Below are 16,967 nucleotides of genomic sequence, written 5' to 3'. Positions count from 1 at the left end.
CAGAAATCGATGGCGAGCAGGGAAACATCTGAAACACGCAGGGCAGCTGGCTCCAAGGACCAGGATTAAAAAACAACTACTGCTTTAAAGTGAATCAAAATAACATAAAAACTAAAGTACCTCAAACAAAGTACCTGTACACTATCAGTACAGTAGCTCAGTAAATGTTCCAACACTGACACATTAATGACACACAGTCACAAAACAGTGGTGTAACATATAAAACTATATCTACAGGTATTTGATAGTTATGAGCAGCATTTCTCAATCATTTGATTAATTTAATTAGGGGAAATTAGCAGAGGGTTAATTTACAGCCTGCAGTTTTAACCACAGGTGAACTTTCCACAACCTGAAACATTCAGCCGTTCACAAAAATGTACCAAAAACTTTGTGATAAAAATAAATCTGAGATGTAACTATATCGGACGCAGAGAGTAGCAGACAGGAGGGAGGCTTTCAATGAAATATCTTCCTCCTGTCACACTTTTAAACCAAGTTAAACTTTTGACATCATTTTTGATTTCTAAAAAAACAGGAACTGGCTAAAAACATTTAGCAGACAATCTAAATTCTGTTTTATTTTGTTAGTTGATGTTTGGTTGTGGAGAGGATGGACTGGAGTTTTGAACTTTTATAAATTGTTTTCTACGTATTTGAAGTTCTTAAATATTTTTCTTAATTCAAATGCCAACGAGCTGCCGTCATGTAAGTCTGTGTTTCCCCCCAAAGAGACAATAAACAAACAGAAAAACACACAGTCTTTGTTAGTTTGGACAGAAACTCACCTGTTGCTGAGCTTCACAATCTTCAGGCGTCGAACTAAATGTCCTTTTTCCTCCTCTTTGGAAACTTCGTCGCCGTTTTCTTGACCCAAAACTATCGCAACCCAGAACTCCTGAACTCAACCTCAGACATGAAGCCCCGTTCATCACTCCGGAAGCTGCTCAGAGGAGCGTGAATCCAAAAACACGCCCGACTTCCGGCCGGGATTCTTCCGCATAGCTTTCGCGCCGTGTGCTCACAGAGCATGCGCACTAGAGACTTCCACCCAACGGGCCGGCTAACTTCCGGTGCAGCGCCCGGCTAAACTTGCTAAACTTGAATGATGAAAACAATGATTTAATCGTGCGGATTCATAAAAATATTAATCCAAATAGAATCACAGAGTTTCTTGCTCAAAATTAGTCCCACGTTTTACTTATTTATTTGTTATTTATTATTATTTATCTACTATTATTTTAGCAAATTACAACATTTATATAATGAAATGGCCTGAAAGATTCATTTCACACTTTTAAAGTTACACATTTTAAAATCTCTTGACTTCCAGTGAACATTTAAATTAAAAAAATTACAAAAACAAAAATTGGCAAAAACGTTTAGAAATTGAAATTAAATTAGAAGACTTTTTAACTGGGTTTTGTTTTGTTTGGTGATGTCTGGCTGTGTTAGGGATGGACTGTAATTTTGAACTTGTATGGATTATTTGTATGTATTTAAAGCTCTTGAATAGAAAATGAACAAATACTTGAATGGGGATAAAATTATAAATCTTCAAGACTTTCCAAATTGTATTTGACTGAATGGCTCAAATTATGAAAAGAAAAAAAATGTATCCACCGCTTCCCAGACGCTTCTTACACATATGGTAGCTTATGGGAAAAAGTCTTTTTGGGCCGCAGTGCAGCACGTGACGCTGTAGTTACACAGTGTGGCCACTATGATAACTGACTTTAGAGCCCGGCGCTCCTCCTGGGGCTGGATTTAAACTCTACCGGTCAATATCACATCAAATGTGAGGAAAAGGGAGGTTACTGGTTCACTTTCTGACGTAAAACTCACGTCGAAAGAGTTTCAAGTCCACCGTGTGCGTTCAGCGGGAAAAACACAGGTGTAACAAAGGATGTTACTGACGTCTCTGTCAGCATTTTTTATACTGGATACATTTAAAGTGAATGCTGCCACAGCTGAAGACAGGATTTTATACATAAATGAGCCTTGAGGCCACACGTCACACCTCACCCGTGTAAAAAAAATACAAAAATAAATACATTAATGAATTAGAAAGCTTTTAAAAATGTAATTGAGCTTATTTTTGTACTCGTTGTGGTTTAAATGTCTTTTATTTTTTAAATCTCTTCATTCAGCTTGAATACATCTTCATTCAGTCACATGTGAAGATGTGTTGACTCAGTAAATCACCTCCTCATCGTCCTCAGTGGAGAAATAATACCCACACTTTTACTTCTGTGAGCTGTTAGAAGAGCTGCTCTCGAAAAAAAACATAAATCTGTTTGAAATAACAACATAGGAGCAATTAATAGTCATTGATACCATTTAAAGCCAACGCTCGAGCACCAATAGATCTGTTTATGTACAGATCACCACAGTATCGAGTGACCTGCAGCTTTAATGCGGTGTGTTGAGACTTTACGGACGGGTCACATTATTCACCTTAATAGTAACTCAGCCACTGTACAGTTCTTCAGTGTGAGGCTCGCTGATGCCCTGCAGTCCCAACGGGCCCCGGCAGTACTTGTGCTTTTATTTACTGGGCCGTCGGCAGAGGTGTCTCTCTCCGAAAAAGAGAAGCTCCATTCTCTGTCCGAGCCAAATCAATATCCCATTATAGTGTTTCAGAGGGGAAATGGCTCAGAGGATAGAAAGAGAAATCACCTCGTATATTACGGCAAACAGCGATCCATGAACGTGTCTCTGCTGCTGCTGCTGCTTCTCTGCTGGGAGGTGAAGTTAGGGTGAAATCGTTGGAAATGAGAAACTGTTGGATTTAAAAAGAATATGGAAGAACCAAAACAAAATAGAGAGAAATAAAAACTGTTGATGACTGAGAGGAACTCCCCCCCTGGAATAATCTGACAGTGTGCCGTTTGGACAAAAGAAAAAAAATCTCTGCTTGATATGAGACACAGAAGAAGAGGAAGAAGAAGAAGAAGAAGAAGAAGAAGAAGAAGAAGAAGAGGAGGAAGAGGAGAGGGAGGAGGAGACTGTAGAGGGGTGATGAAGGAAAAATCCACATGCAACACATCTCAATGTTTTTATGGGCGTTTTTTAATTGAAACCAGCTTCACTGATAACAAACATGCAATATCACTGTACAAGCCAACACCACAGATAAGTGTTACTCATTCAAGTCCTGACACATCGTCGAGGATTAGCCAGCAGCACACACACTCACACACACGCACACACACGCAGGCACGCACGCTTTCAGATGTTGTACAGAGATAAACACTCTTTTACACACACACTCACACACACGCACACACACGCAGGCACGCACGCTTTCAGATGTTGTACAGAGATAAACACTCTTTTACACACACACAAACACACACACACACACACACACACACTCACGTACGCACAGTCATATTTACATATCACAGTGAATGATGGGTAAAAACGATGCGGGGAGGAGGATTACACTGTTTCTTCCCGGTCCGACCAGAGATGAGAATGGCAGCACAGTTTCCCGTGATAGCGATTGTGTGTGTGTGTGTGTGTGTGTGTGTGTGTGTGTGTGTGTGTTCTGACTTGAGGCGGGATAAGGAGTGAGATGATGACAGTGAGGATGTGAGTAGAAAACGAGACCTTTTTTTTTGTTTTTATCAGCATCCTAAAATCTGTGCGGCAGCTGAGGCGTCTTGGATGGACGCCTCTTAGCGTTTAGAGAAAAAACAGGATGAAGCTCCTAATATATATAAAAAAAAGGAAGAAAAAAACCACAAAAAAAAACGGTCTGCGTCCAAAGATATCGTCTCTTTCTTTTTTTGCCGTCAAATCTGTGCTACATTTAAATGCATGTTGTAAATTACAGTCTCATAAATACAGGGCTTCATGGTTTCATAAATAGGTTCGGGGTATTGCTCGGATGATAAAACAGCTGATATCAGTGTCTGCCGACGCGCTTTTTAGAAATGTTAATCAAAACCCAACGAAACAAACAAATAAAATGAACCAAAAGAAAGAAAAAAAAAAAGGCCACACTACCAAAAAATAAACCTTCAATTGCAATAAATAAATAAATACTTTAAAACGTCATACAAAATTCTGACATTACCCTTTTTTTTCTCCAACATTTAATGGAAGTTCTGTCTACAAATGTAAGATAATAAATATATTTAGTATTTTTTAGTAACAGTTAGGTTAAGGTGGGTTTTTTTATTTGGGATATCTCTTATATCTTTAAGCAAAAACTGGATTATAAACAGTAGGAAAGATCTCTGCAGAAACTCTATTTAATACTGCTCATATCACAATGGTTACGACACGATAAAATACTGCAAATTATCAAAACTGTACAGAAAAACTTACAAGTTTCTCTAAAATACATTTTCACTGTTAGTGTGTGAGAAGAGAGATTACAAGAAGAGAGAGAGAGCTCGCCTCTGTTCGACCAGCCGAGCAGCGCCCCGCCTCCCCCCAACGTCCTTAAGGTGGATTGACTGACTGCCGCAGCAGCCGTACAACAGTCATAACCAGTCAGAGAGCCCTCTCCGCACGCAGCTGATTGTTCTGCCCTCTGCTGCTCTGGTCTGGAGCACAGCGTCGGGCCCCCCCCGGGGTTCACTCCACCTTCGTCAGCAGCTCGCAGCGCCCCCTCTCAGGCTCTCGCTGATGGCTACTACGACTCTACACGGAGCTGAAGACTCACAGTCTTGGAAGAGAGAAGACCCAGCACATCCCACACGTTTGTCTACCGGACGTCTAGTGAGTTCCTCTGGCACAGTAGTAACACGCTTCAACTCCAGGTCAAGGTTTCAAAATGGTCGACGATTTCTTCTTTTTTTTTTTTCTTCTTTTTCTCTGTCATGTGTTTTTTTTCAAAATGTATTTCTTAGATATTTCCTCTAGCTAATCTACTTCACGGTTACAGGTGTGAGTGTCAGTGGCACGCCACCGAGCGGTGGGGTGTTTTGGCTGGGTGAGGGCAGTGCCACCCTGGTGGTGTGTGTTATGTGTGTGTTGTTTTTTTTTTAAGTGTGGAGGAGGGCAGGTCTTTGGGCCAGCAGGGGTCAGCGGTGGCGATAGTGTCTCATGAGGGGGACGATGCAGGAAGGGGGTCCAGACAGCTTGAGGAAGGGGTGCTGGAGGAGCTCCTGGGCCGTGGCTCTCTGCGACGGCTCCCTCACCAGCATCAGGTCCAGGAAGGACCGCAGCACCGAGGACACCTGCAGACACAAACACCAGCTTTAGTTCTGGTTCCTTTCCTTTATCTGTTATTATTGAGATTATGGCGCATAAATTTTTAGCCATGCTAGCTAGACAGTCGGTCGACCACAAGACCAACGTTCATGAATCGTGATGATTATCTCCTGAATGTACTCGCTGCACCGCCATGAGGTTGGAAATTAAAGTTTTTAGTGAAATGTCTCAAAAACTTGAACTTTTGTCGCTAAACTAAGCTAATGAACACGGTAAACATTCTACCTGCTCGTCATCAAACATCTTATTATTGTCATTCTGGGCATGTGAGCACGACCACATTAGTATTTAGTGCCACTGTGTCGAGGGTTGTGTATACAAAACAAAGAGAAAGTGATGGTGGTGGCTGCCATGCAAGGTGCCGACCAGCACATCAGGAGCAGTTTTGGGGTTCAGTATCTTGCCCAAACCCTAACACAAGGGCATGCAGCTAGGAATATTCAAGATGCATTCTTACTAAGAAGTAAGTGACAGGTGTATCGGAGTCTCTCTTACCTTGTGCGACTCTTTTAGCCGCGGGGGCAGGTTGTCCCGTATCCTCCTCATGGCCTGCAGAGGGGGTTCGTTGAAGTACGGGGGCTCTCCGTCCACCATCTCGATCACCATGATGCCTAAAGACCAGATATCCACCTGGACACGCACCAGAACATTCATTACAATCAACTCGGAACAATTGGGAGGTCTCTCGTGCTCACATGGTCTCGAGGAGTTTTAGCGTGTTTGCCTTCCTCACCTCGGTCCCGTAAGGTAGTCTAGAGATGACCTCTGGTGCCATCCAGTAGGGGGTGCCCACGAGGGACTTCCTCTTGGGCACCTCTTTGGAAACTTGGGCGCAAAAGCCGAAGTCTGATAGCTTGATCTGCAAACACACACACACACAAACACACCACGTTGCCTTCAGGACACACTCATACAGTAGGAGATCGCATTAGTTCAGAACCTCTTTGTCTGATGTGGAGAAGTGCGCTGACCCATTGTGATGAAGAGCCTTTATAGAAGACACTAATCTCCCATATTAGTGGTTAATTATCCTAAAATTAATCACGTCTTATCAGCTCGTTAGGAGGCATTAGGCAGGATTTAATTACTGGGGCACGAGTGGTAATTGATGATGATGAGTTTCTGGCACTGGCTGTTGACGAGTGGCGGGAGTGGCACGCGTGGAGAAGGTCAGCGAGTGTGTGAGAGTGTGTGTGTGTGTGTGTGTGTGTGACAGGAACAAGTCTGGTAACACTGGTTATGAACACCTGGGGTTTTATTAGGACTCCTGTTTAAATGGGAATGAATAACGTATCACACACTCGTCACGAGCACTCACCCTGCCGTCACTGGTCAGCAGAATGGAGTCGCTCTTGATGTCGCGGTGGATGACGCCCTGTGTGTGCAGATAGGACAGAGCCCTCAGCACCGACAAACACACCGTGGCGATCTGCTCCTCGTTCATCCTGTAGGGAGACAAACACAAAAACACACACACAACATCAGCAATGAGTGTGACAGCAAACTCTTAAAGATTTAGGGACTGTTTGTGAATTATTACAGCGGCACAGGGGGGGCGAGAAACAAGGAAGGAAGAGCAAAGCATAACTTTTCAAATGTATTTATTCATTTGTTCATATCTGCATATCCGTACACGGTTCCCCCATCAGTTTCCAGGACCTTTTCAGTGACGATCTCACAGGAAGCGCGCCCGTACACTAATATGTTCCTTACTTAATGAATTTATAATGATGCCTTTTGCTCTTGTGAATTACAGGGTATTATTCATGGCTGCCTGAACATCAGCGACTAATAACATGAACACCAGTAACAAAGTGTTGCTGGAAGTTTTGCTTTCATCGAGAGCAATAATAAATATACAAATAAAGAAGAGAAGTCTCTTAAAACAAACAACTAGCTGGTTTCCTTTTAAGAAAAATCTACATTTTTGTATTACTATACAGTAAACTACTGATATCATACTGTATTGTGTAGTTTGGGGGAAATTCAAATAATGTTCCAACACAAGATTTTCCATTCTACTTTTTCGTTCCATGACTGGAAAACTCGTCAAACGTTTTCCAGATTTTCCAGGTTTTCCAGGACGCGTGGGAACCCTGCCATATATTATTTCTTGAATTTGAGTTTTATTGCATGTTGAAAACTGAGTTTGCGGCAAAATATTCCCATAGTAAGTCATAATTATGAGGGAAAAAAAGCAAAATTGTGAGATAAAAACTACAAAATTATAATATTAACAAAAAAGACAACATTTATCTCATAATTATGACCGTTAATATCTAAACATGTATACATTCTAGTGTTTTCATATGTTTTCTGTATATGTATAGATATCTAATTTCTTTATATATTAAAAAAAAATCTGTTGAATCTTCTATGAATTTGATTTATTTACTGTACACAGTTTGTAGTGTATCTGTTTAATCCACTTGCTTGTTTTATTGATCCCTGTATTGTCTCTCTCTGTGGTGCATTATGGGAACATGAAGGTGGGTTTGAATTGTAAATAAAAGTTTGTGTGTTGAATCGTTACAAGCACTTCCAACAAAATTACAACAAAGACGCCAATAAATCAAAACCTACAGAAGGTACCGCTTGATATTTCATGTCATAACACACTTTTTTTTTTTAGTGGCAGTTTTTACGACTGTTGTTCAGGCGACAGCACAGACCGAGTCCGCAGTCGTTCTGAAGAGATTACAGCTGAACACAATGAAGACGGAGCAGAAATATCCCCGTGTAGCCTGCAGCGGCTGTAGCTGCGATGTGCAGGGCGGGCAGGAGGGTCCCATATGGAGGGCCGGGGCGATGCAGTGCGTCTGACTGAGCTCACACAGAAACTCACGGCTCCACTGAACATTAACATCTAGACCCAGCTGGCCGGGCCGGGCCGGGCTGGGCTGTGTGTTCATGAGTGTGTGTGCGCACACATACAAGTACATGTGCAGGAACAGAGACACGCTCGTTCGCAGGCGGAGAGCGAGGAAACAAACATACATGTGGTATGTAGATGAAGTACACACACGCAGCTATACATGCTTTCTTTGACACACACCTGACTTTATGTCACCAATCAGTCTAAAATATTCTACTGTTAGGTTACAAACTTAAAAAATAACCCCCAGGCAACACACACACACACACACACACACACACACACACACACATCAACGCAAACACTGCAGCAGACTCTGTTGTCACACATGTATGCATTTACAATCACCAGAGATAAATGAGCCTTCTGCTGATGGGAAAACAACTGGCTAAGTCAAAGTGATCGGGATGGAGGAGTGTGCGCAAGAACAATTCACCTTTTACCGTCGCCTCATTCACGTCAGCACACCCTCCTCCATCCCTCACACACACACACACACACACACACACGCGCGGGAATGAACACGCACACCTGAACAGAGAAACAGGATCACTGGAATAGAAAATTGTTTCAAACACAAAGTGAAAAACAGTTTTAATGAGCCAGTAAAGGTTGCCAAGGGGAGGGGAATTACGCACGCACCTACGCGCACACACATATATCTGCGTTTTGCACTTACACTGGATAAAACCTCCGTGAAGTGCAGCTCATTAACAAACCCCAAGGTGTAATTGAAATCTGAACGTGAGGGGAAACAGTCCGGGAACACTGACGGACACGGTTCTGCCGCTGCTGACTTGCCTGTGTGTTGAGATGAGTGTGTGTTCGTGTATCCGTGTGTGTGACCTGATGAGGCTTGCGCAACGCGAGGCGGGCAGGCAGCTATTTCCTCAACAAAAGGCTGAACAGAAATAGCACGACGCTTTCACCTGGACAGATATAGCAGAAAATGGCTGAGAACAAAACTGTCGTGTTCCTTCAACTATCGACGTCTATGTGATGTATAACGTCTTTACCATAAATCAAGCGGCCGATTTATGTGGTTTTAAAACCAAAGTGAATTCTAATAAGGAGATTTTAATGATATTTAGATGCTGAGATCCATTTCAGCGACATGTTTGTTTTTTCCACACCAGTTAAAATATTTTAAAAAGACACACATTTACTTAAAATTCAGCAGACTCATCAAAAAGGGGAAAATGGGCGAGTTAAATGAGATAACATGTGTGCCCAATAATATCCTCTTTATTTCCATTAGCACTTATAAAAGCACTCATGGGCACACTGAAACTCTCCCTCCCTCTCTCTCTCTCTCACACACACACACTGAACACACACACACACACACTGAACACACACACACACTGAGCACACACACTGGCAAACATCTGTGTGGGAAGACTGTTCAGAATGCTTCACGGTAGCAGCGGTGCTCAGCCTCGCCAAAGCGTGTTATTAGCATCCGACACCGCGCACTGCTAATGCTGACACTCCACGCAAATGACTGTAATTAAACACCAAGCGCAAAGTAAGCTTAAAACAATGAGGCGGCAGCTCAGAAACACGACTCGACAACAGAGAAGCAATTAGGTAAAACTTGGGAGAACAATAATCCTCAAACTATCAAACGCATGGGGGCTGAATTGCGGCCCATCTGTCCCGCTTGTCTCGTGGATTCGCTCGTCGTCGTCGAGGTTTTTTGAAATCAAACGACCGTGTGATTTTAAACAACACGTCTCTGCTCGCTCGTTGCCAGTTAAGCCAGTTTGATGTCGCCGCCGTGACCAGCACATGTCATGTACTCAGTCATTCAAACAACAATGGAGGACGTCTCCCATTGAGTCTGTGAAAAACAGCTATTACAGGCTTTTAAAGGAATAGTTCGTCATTTTGGGAAATGTACTTTTTTGCCAAGAGTTAACTGACAAGATTGATACCACTTTCATGTTAGCAGACAGTTAGCTTAGCTTAACATTAAGAATGGAAAGTGCGGGAAACACAAAATGAAGTGTCCTCTCTGCTGTGTTATGGTTTGGTCATTTCCTGTTTTATTTTGAGGACTATATTGTAAGTGTCATGTTTTACTCTCTGCTTCCTGTCTTTGTCTGTTTTCCCGACCTTTTTCCTGCTCACCTGTGTTCCATTAATTAATCATTTCTGTGTTTTTTAGCCTGTGGATTCCTCACCGCCTGTTCCCTGGTCCTGTCTCTTTATCGTGTTTTACTGACTGGTTTGTACTTGCCAGCCTTTTGATGCTTGTTTTTTGTATTTTGGACTTTCGACATCAGCTGTCGTAAACGCTTGCTTTTAGTTTTTCAACCTGCCTGCCTCTGTGCTCTGACAACCTCATGAAAACTTGCCTTTTTTACACTCAGAGGTGCTGGAAGATGGATTGTGGCATGCTAGCTGTTTCCCTGCTTCCAATCTTTATGCTAAGCTAGGCGAAACTTATATACTATAGAATTGACTATATATAGTATATAGCTTATAGGATATTATAGATCCAAGATGAAACTGACTGAAAGGTAGAACTGAGCGAAAAGGACACAAATCCATTTGATGCTTTAGCGCCACAGAGAGCCCCATGGATTTATCAATCGGCAGCACATTTAGGCTGCGGATCATTCAGAGCCGAGTCATAGATTCAGTCCTGCACAAACCTCAGTCAGATAAAGGATCAATGAGTCAGGCGGACTGGACAAACATATTCAGTTAAACAACTGCACTCCCTCTAATTCTCGGGGCGTGGAGGGGGGGGGCAGGTTAACAAGGGGGATGAATTTCTGGTTATTTTCACAACGTGGCATCAACCCTGATATAATCCAGTAGATAAAATTCTATTCTTTAGCTGGTTCTAAAATCATTCCCCTTGTTTAAAATTCCTTTTGATTGGTTGCTGCTTGCAAGTAATCCTTAAAAAATTTAACTTGTAACTCTTCTACGTCTGCTGTTGTTGCTCTTTGACTATTTTCGTTTTTGTACGCTGCTGTTCTTGCTTCACTTCTCTGTTTTCACGAGAGGTTACCTGGTGTGAGTCACGATGTCCGTCAGCGCCCCGCCCTCGAGAAACTCCATGACGACCCACAGCTCGTCCCCCACCAGGTAGCTGTTGTACATGTCGACCACGTTCTCGTGATGGTAGTCCCTCATGATCACCACCTGAAACACACACACAGATAAAAGATTGATTTACTTCTTCAGTTTCTATCGACGTGATGAACTCTCACAAACGCTGGCCGATAAATTATATATTCAGACGAGGAAAACGCTGCATATACGCCTATATATATGTAACACAGCTATCATTATCATTATTATCCATTGTTAAAGGTGCATTACGTAGTTTGAGGGAAGAAATAATAATCAGAAGAGAAAGATCTATATTAATCTTTGGCAAACTTTATTTGTTTTTGTGACTCATTAAACTGGAAAAAAAATTACCTTAAAAGGACAAATTCATACTGTTTTATTTTGCTTATATGTGGCGGACCCTGCCACCTTTCTAGCTTCAAACAGTGTTGGGGACCTGTGAGAACAGCTTGTTTAATTACCTCATTAATAATATAAATACAAACATTCTGAGTCTGAATTTTTTGCCCCTTTAAATTCAATACTGTATTTATATCGATACATAAAATCACATTTCAGGATGCTTTTTAAATGTGCTCAAAATAATTAATATAACATGTAAATATTGTATAAAAACATGCTCTTATAATTGTTTTTATTTATTAATTTTAACTTTCCATTGTCTAACGTGAACATGTTCTGGAGGCTTAACTATAAAAGGGTAACACTCAGAAATTAATAGGATTACACGAAGCAAATTAGTTCCCAACTGAACACCCACGTCTGTGTTCACTGCACACACATGCTCACATGCGTACATACATGGATACTCTCGACCCCCCCTACACACACACACACACACACACACACACACACACACACACACACACACACACACACACACACACATAGAACCAAAATAGGATCAGTGCAACATAGCTTGATAAATGAAATCCATGGTTCTCCCGTTACTCAATTCTCATTTTTCTGCTAAACGAGCAATCACAAGTTCATTTTTCAACAGTTAGCAAACCGTGAAAAGAAACAGCCATGAATAATTTTTCTCGCAGAGGGTTTTCAGTCTGAGCGGCACTTAATTTTTGGTGAAAAATGAAATTAAAGATGCAAAAATATTCTTGTGGTTTGATTGCCATGGATGTGTGTCAGGAGAAGAGAGGCAAACTGAAGCTGCCGTTTTGCTTTGTTGCTCCGTTTGAACCAAAATGATGCTTTTTAAACCAAGATTCATCTCTCCTCTGCGTGTTTGAGCCATCAACAATCTGAGTGGGTGTTATTTATCTGGGTAAATGGTAAATGGTCTGCATTTTTATAGCGCTTTTCCAGTCTAACGACAGCTCAAAGCGCTGTACAACACATGCCACATTCACCCATTCACACACATTCATACACTGATGACGGAGGCTGCCATGCAAGGCGCCAACTGCTCATCAGGAGCAATTTGGGGTTCAGTATCTTGCTCAAGGACACTTCGACATGCAACTAGGGGGAGCTGGGATTCGAACTGGTGACCTACTCATCACTAGACGACCCGCTCTACCCACTGAGCCACAGCCGCCCCAAACTGACCTAAAGTAGCAGCATCCAGCCTCCAAATGAATAAACACTCGCAAACAGAACCAGAGATTTAGTCTGAGTTTGAGGAAAGTGTGCTGCAGCGTCTGTCAGTCTCTCACACCTCATTAAAGAGCAGCTCTCTCCTCTGCTGTTTCCTGAGGTCCATCTTCTTCACGGCCACCTGCTTGCCGCTGTGCTTCTCGCTGGCGATGCACACGATGCCTGTGGAGCCCTCTCCGATTTTGATAAAGCTGTCCAGGTATTCCCGAGGGTCGCCTGTGGGTCGGCACGAAAACATAGCTCAATTCTGACGCACGACAGAAACGGAAACTGACATGACATGTGTTTCAGCATCTGTTTCTCACCTGGGTTGACCACCAGCTGGAGTGCAGCTCTGAACTGCTCATGAGAGACTCTGGAGGGCTGAGTGTCGGAGCTGGACCCCCAGGATGGAGGCGGGTAGGCCCCCGGGGGGATGTAAGGTGACGAAGGCTGTGAATAGGCCCCCTGTGTTTAAAAACACACACAAACAGAGTGTCAGAGAAACAGAGAGATGCCTGATCTAATCATCGAAGTGAACATACTGTACCTGAGGGGTGTACGGTGGGCTGGGCTGGGAAGGGGGGTGGTGGTAGGGTGAAGGTTTGTAATGGTGAAAGACTGGAGGGTAGGGCAGGTGTGCTGGGGGGTAACCAGGCGGCTTGCTGTGGCTCTGCGGCTGCTTGAAAGGCCCTCGGGGGTAAGTGTCGCCGCTCAAAACCTGCGGGCTGCCGTCACGTAACGGACGCTCATAGTCACCCTGGAGAAGAGAATGAAAAAGGTTATTTGATTGGTGGATTTAAATGAAAAAAGAACAGTGAGGCTTGTGAGCCGTGTATGAACTACCGTGGATGCAGCAGTGTGAATGTATGATCACACACAAAACGCCAGCTCCACTTCCAGGTGTGTCTGCAGGTACATTAGCCCTCGACAGACCTAACAGAGGACATTTAGTCCACAGGACAGGGACCGTACATTATCATTACCACCCCACAACGCTCCTCAACGACTCCATTCATCAACCAGGAGCCCGGGGGAGCGCCGGGATCTGGGACACACCTCATCCTTAAGATCCAAGAAACACCTGAGTGTCCCTTTAAAGCGGTGCAGGAGCGTTAGTGCTGGTGTACACTCGCACTGACACACACAGTGAGAAAGTAGAGCTGAAGCTAATAAAAGCTCAGTTGTATGAGTCAGCTGAGCCTGTCTGACTCATCATAAGCCTGGTGCGCACACACACACACTCAAACCTTAAGGAGAATGTCAACACAAGTGACCACACGGTACTGATTTCATCAACATCTACTGTATGTCATCGTGTTTACCTGATCATAGATCAAATAAAAACAGGAAATAGATGGAAAACGATGACAAAAAATATCTACCAACACTGAGAAGTGATTCAGATTATGTTGACATGTAGTCGGTTACTAAAGTAATCAAATAGAGTCTAAAAAGCGATAAAACCTAAATATTTTGACTTTCAGATCACGTCAAAATATCACACATTTACATAATTATAATATTTGACACATATTAATGACACAATCTAAAAAATAAAATAAAATACTCTCTGATAATGTTACTTTAATCAAATTAAACATTTTTTTCAAATGCAATCTACGCTGATGATAATAAATTATTTTTCGTAATCTGATTATGTAATTACACGTAATCATAATTTTGGTTAAGACAATAACAAAACATCATTTAAATTCTAAGCACATTATGTTATAGGAATAAAAGTGCAAATACATTTTATAACCTCAATTGTTTAAAAAATAACTGTTACATTTGAGTTTTTTTCCTCACTTTCTTTAAAGTTTCTTTCAATATTTCTGTTGAAACTTGATAAAATAAAACAGGCATATTAAGGTGGATGGTATCTGATGATTTGATGCTGGCAATGAACAAAAATCTGCATCTAGTGTATTTAAATTTGTATTATTTGTTATTTGAGGGGGCTGGCGGGGCTTGGCGGAGGTATGCGCTCTACTTAGTGTCAGTCTACTGTTGTTTATCTAACGGCTAAATATCAGTACCTCAGTGTGGACTTGAACAGAACATACGGAGCTCCACACAGACAGTACTGGATCGCGCTGCCTCCACCCTACGGAGAATAAATTAAATTACCTCCGCCACACCTCCCGACAAATGCTCTTTAACCAGCGTGATTCTTTTCCTCATAAATTCTCAAGAGATAATAAAACACCTCCCTCTCTTCCTCTTTCCATTTATTTGTTTCTCCGTAACACACATACTGTACACACACACACACACACACACACACTGGTGGATAGACAGGGCAGGAGGAGGAGCCCTCATGATGGTGTATAATTACATGGTGTGAACTCTTTTAATCAATCACTCTCAGGCAGGTGTAAGGGTGGGAAGGGGGGGCCGCGCTGCTGGGACGGCCCAGTCTCGCCTCCCCCACTATCGCTGGCCGGCACCGCTGGCTGGCTGTCAGCCAAGGGTCTCCTGATCCATGTTGGTTAAACGCGCATTAATCTGAGTTTGGCAGGGTAATCAACAACCTAACTCAACTGTGAAATTGAATTCCGCGGTGGAACATCGTTCGGCCAGTTTTTATGCTAAGGCTGCAGAAAGGGAAAGTGCCGCAACATCAATTTGTCACCGAGAGCTGCGGCACTGAGCTCGCAGTCGCCACAAAACACAGAGAGAGAGAAAGAAAGGAGAGAGAGGGAGTGTGTGTGTGTGTGTCGTCTGTGTGTGGCCAACTCTCCGTGCTGTCTACTGTTACATCCCCACCGGCTCCCAACAACAGCAGGGAGAAAGAAGGATTTACTTCAGTGGTGTGAGTGGGCTGAATGAAGGGAGGAGAAGAAAAGGCAGAGAATGCGAGCGGAGAGAGAGGGCTGGGTTTGTTACAAGGTCCGTGAGCCGAGAAGAATAGTGATTCTTAAGCTGCCAGATGATTCCTTGTTTTTTTTTCTTCCTTTTTTTCCCCTCCCTTCTTCTTCTTCTTCTTCTTCTTACCACCGCTGCAAACATCACAAGGCAAATTAGGCTGCATTTATTCCTCTGCCAGCTCCTCACTATGGCCTATATTTGATTTAGAATACATAAAGCATCAAATCAAATATAATGAATGCACCATATAGTCTGATCTTTTAGCATTTTGGATTCATGCACAAGCTTTAATACGTCTCAAATCTTTAAATTCCTTACACATACTGTACATATATTTTTGTAGCCCGACGACTCAGCAAGTGGTCATAATAAACTATACGTAAGAAGAAAAAGAAAAATTGACCTTCTCCCACATCACTTCCAATCCTGCTTCTCTTTGCATTCTCTGTGGCAGTTTCTATGAGTGGCTATTTACTGAAGCATGCAGGTTAAATGGTTTTTCATCAAGGCACCCTGGGATCTACATCAGCAAACCCAGTTATTCCTCTCAGCGAATGGTCTCAGTGTGTGTGAAGGAATGGATGGTGCAGCGCGGTGATAGCAGTACACACACCTGTATAATGGCTCTAATGGGGCGCTGAAAGCTTCGGAGAATGATATAAAGAACATATAAAGAAATGAGATCGGGGGCCCGCCTTATCTTTCTGTTACCCCCCGCTGTTGCATCGACGAGCATCATCTTCTGCCTCCTACTGCCGCGTTACCTGCTCTACAATCTTCTACTGCGGCAGATCTGTATAATAAGTTGGCTACAAAATAATCACCATGTGTAGCTTACACTGGAAACATATGGTTACATTACACAGCCAATAATGCGTGGAGGGTTTGTTTGCTCTTGTCTGTGGAGTCTCTCGGGTATCTCAGTCTCTCCCGCTGCTCCACTGGAGCACATCTGAGGCTGCATCACACTCGCCAAATGCCAGAATCCAGTGCAGCTGCTTCATGCACGAGGGGGGAAGCCATAAGCTATAAAACATGATATTAATACTAAGTCGTGTTGCTGGGAAATTTTCCTGACATACAAAACTGGAATTTGTATGTACTCTAAAACCTCTTCTCATTTTCTCTCTATTTCATCGGCTTCCTTGAAATCTGCTCTTGAAAAACGTATTTATTTATTGGTGACAGCCTGTTAGAAGCATCCATTATAAAGGGAAGTGTAGAACTGTTGAGAGTCATATCACTGACTAGTTTTGTTCTCTACACACACCACACTGTTTGTAGCCTCTCTGCATCATTTGCAAAC

At 42.7% G+C, this 16,967-nt stretch overlaps 1 protein-coding gene across 5 annotated transcripts in view; it reads right to left on the bottom strand.

Moving 5' to 3' along the window:
• Positions 1-3,050: 3,050 nt before the first annotated feature.
• The window catches only part of pak5 (p21 protein (Cdc42/Rac)-activated kinase 5), a 79,918-nt gene continuing 66,001 nt past the window's right edge, over positions 3,051-16,967 (bottom strand). For all 5 annotated transcript variants that reach the window (XM_030404643.1, XM_030404640.1, XM_030404641.1 and 2 more), the window contains 8 exons: positions 13,338-13,547; positions 13,114-13,255; positions 12,870-13,024; positions 11,130-11,263; positions 6,548-6,674; positions 5,963-6,088; positions 5,725-5,859; positions 3,051-5,195 (listed from right to left, as the gene is read on the bottom strand). In XM_030404643.1, the coding sequence (XP_030260503.1) occupies positions 5,040-5,195; positions 5,725-5,859; positions 5,963-6,088; positions 6,548-6,674; positions 11,130-11,263; positions 12,870-13,024; positions 13,114-13,255; positions 13,338-13,547 (1,185 nt within the window). In that variant the 3' untranslated portion in view covers positions 3,051-5,039. The remainder of the gene's footprint in view (positions 5,196-5,724; positions 5,860-5,962; positions 6,089-6,547; positions 6,675-11,129; positions 11,264-12,869; positions 13,025-13,113; positions 13,256-13,337; positions 13,548-16,967) is intronic.

Source organism: Sparus aurata, chromosome 22 (genome assembly GCF_900880675.1).
Source record: "Sparus aurata chromosome 22, fSpaAur1.1, whole genome shotgun sequence".
Lineage (NCBI taxonomy): Eukaryota > Metazoa > Chordata > Actinopteri > Spariformes > Sparidae > Sparus > Sparus aurata.
The sequence above is the reverse complement of the archived record's forward strand: the minus strand, read 5'-3'. Positions and strand labels throughout refer to the sequence as shown.